The sequence below is a fragment of the Micrasema longulum genome, unplaced genomic scaffold, assembly GCF_059751315.1.
Source record: "Micrasema longulum isolate JH-2025_06_02 unplaced genomic scaffold, ASM5975131v1 h1tg002905l, whole genome shotgun sequence".
Classification (NCBI taxonomy): Eukaryota; Metazoa; Arthropoda; class Insecta; order Trichoptera; family Brachycentridae; genus Micrasema; species Micrasema longulum.
The window spans coordinates 6,349-8,127 of NW_028280024.1; the positions used below are offsets into that span (position 1 = coordinate 6,349).

The following is a 1,779-nucleotide window of genomic DNA, read 5'->3' on the forward strand; positions in this document are numbered from 1 at the left end:
CCTGAAGACGGCATACCGTTTTCCCGAAACTAGTCGGTTATTAAAATATAAAAAAGAAAGTGGTACATGTATAAGGGAAGGGCCGTGGCGCAGTTGGTTAGCCGACCAACTGTGAAATTGGCGTCGCGGATTTGATTACCGCCAGTTGAAAGAAAAAAATCTAAGAAAGATTTTTCCTCAATTGGTCTGGGTGTTGTGGTATATTTTTCATTACTTTCTTCCATATCTTGTCTTTTTCACCTGCTAACAAAACTCTAGAATAGAGGTTAAGCGAGTTATTGCTGTAAAAAAAAAAAAAAAATTCTGAAATGTCTGTAAATATAATACTTTTTTTTTGTTTCAGGTGACGGCATCGTGGTTATAAAAAATGTGTTTTAAAACATCAAATAAATTTATGAGTGTAAAATTTAACATTTAAAAAGTGTATGTGAAAATACAATAATAAATAACTGATAACATAAAATAAAAACTATAAATAAGAGTGTATTTGTAAATATTGGAAAAAGGTGTTCTTAAAATAATTAACATTTCAAAATGATAGGCAAAATAACGTATCAAAGAACTAACTGTTAAATAATTAATCGTATGGATTGTTAATTTTTTTCGTATGTTTAAAATTACGTAAAAATTAAAATACGATAAACATCGATATTTTTTTTCATAGTGGTCAAAATTTGATAGTAAAAATGCTGCAGCACACTGATTTCGGTGGGCGCTCGAGCGATCGCCCCAACGAATTTTCGCCGAACCAATCGTTCATCGAGTCGAACGACATTCCGACTGACAGCATTCGGCACCCACTGCGCCACAACCAAGAATCGAAACACAGATTCGACAGCTTAGAAAACATCTTCAACACGAAGATCGACAATGATTTGAAGGCCATGATGTATCCGACGAACAGCACGTCGTTCGCGAGTTCCACGGACGAATATTTCAAAGGATTCGACATCTTGAATTCGACGGTTCCTTCGTTTATCAATGTGACGGGACAAGAGTATTGCAATAACTCTAACGATTTCGTTAACGTGACGTGTGAATTGCCTATAAAATACGCCCAGCCTATGTACGGGTACATTGCACCGTTCTTGCTCGCCACGACAATCGTCGCGAACACCCTGATCGTTGTCGTTTTGAGCCGACGACACATGAGGACTCCGACGAATGCAGTACTAATGGCTATGGCGCTATGTGATATGTTTACTCTGCTGTTTCCGGCGCCTTGGTTGTTTTATATGTACACTTTTGGGAATCATTACAAGCCCTTGACGCCCATCGAAGCCTGCTACGCCTGGAACATTATGAATGAGGTGAGTAAACTTATAATGATTTTTACATATTAAATTCTGTCCACTTTTTTCTAACGCTACCATCATTGGTATGTATTAATATGGTAAAATTATTTTTTCAACAATCTATTATTCCTTTTTTTAAATGAAGAGAACAAAAAACACAACGAATTAATCAATAATGTTATCTCCTTTATTATTTTACAATAAATTAGTCAATAATTCAAAGCGTCTTTACTGTACTTGTTGGCAGTTCGATTCCCTTGATTATTCACAAACAGAAGTAGGTGTCGGAAAAAATCACGTTCTTTTTCTTAACAATCCATTTTAAAGGCTTGTGATCAAATAATAATTTAATCCTCATTGACTGTATCCTAAGGAAGTTAATTCCACTTGATCGAGGAATATCCATCTCTTCCTCCCAAAAACCCTGCTACCTAGAGTATGCCGATGATGTGGTTATAATTGACGATTCAGTCACGGGTCTTCA

General features: G+C 36.0%; 1 protein-coding gene across 1 annotated transcript; it reads left to right on the forward strand.

Moving 5' to 3' along the window:
• Nucleotides 1-348: 348 nt before the first annotated feature.
• On the forward strand, nucleotides 349-1,310 carry LOC148271387 (uncharacterized; the record flags this gene model as incomplete). Its single annotated transcript, XM_088241450.1, has 1 exon — nucleotides 349-1,310. A coding segment is annotated over exon 1 (624 nt), but the record flags the coding sequence as incomplete, so codon positions are not given.
• Nucleotides 1,311-1,779: the final 469 nt, after the last annotated feature.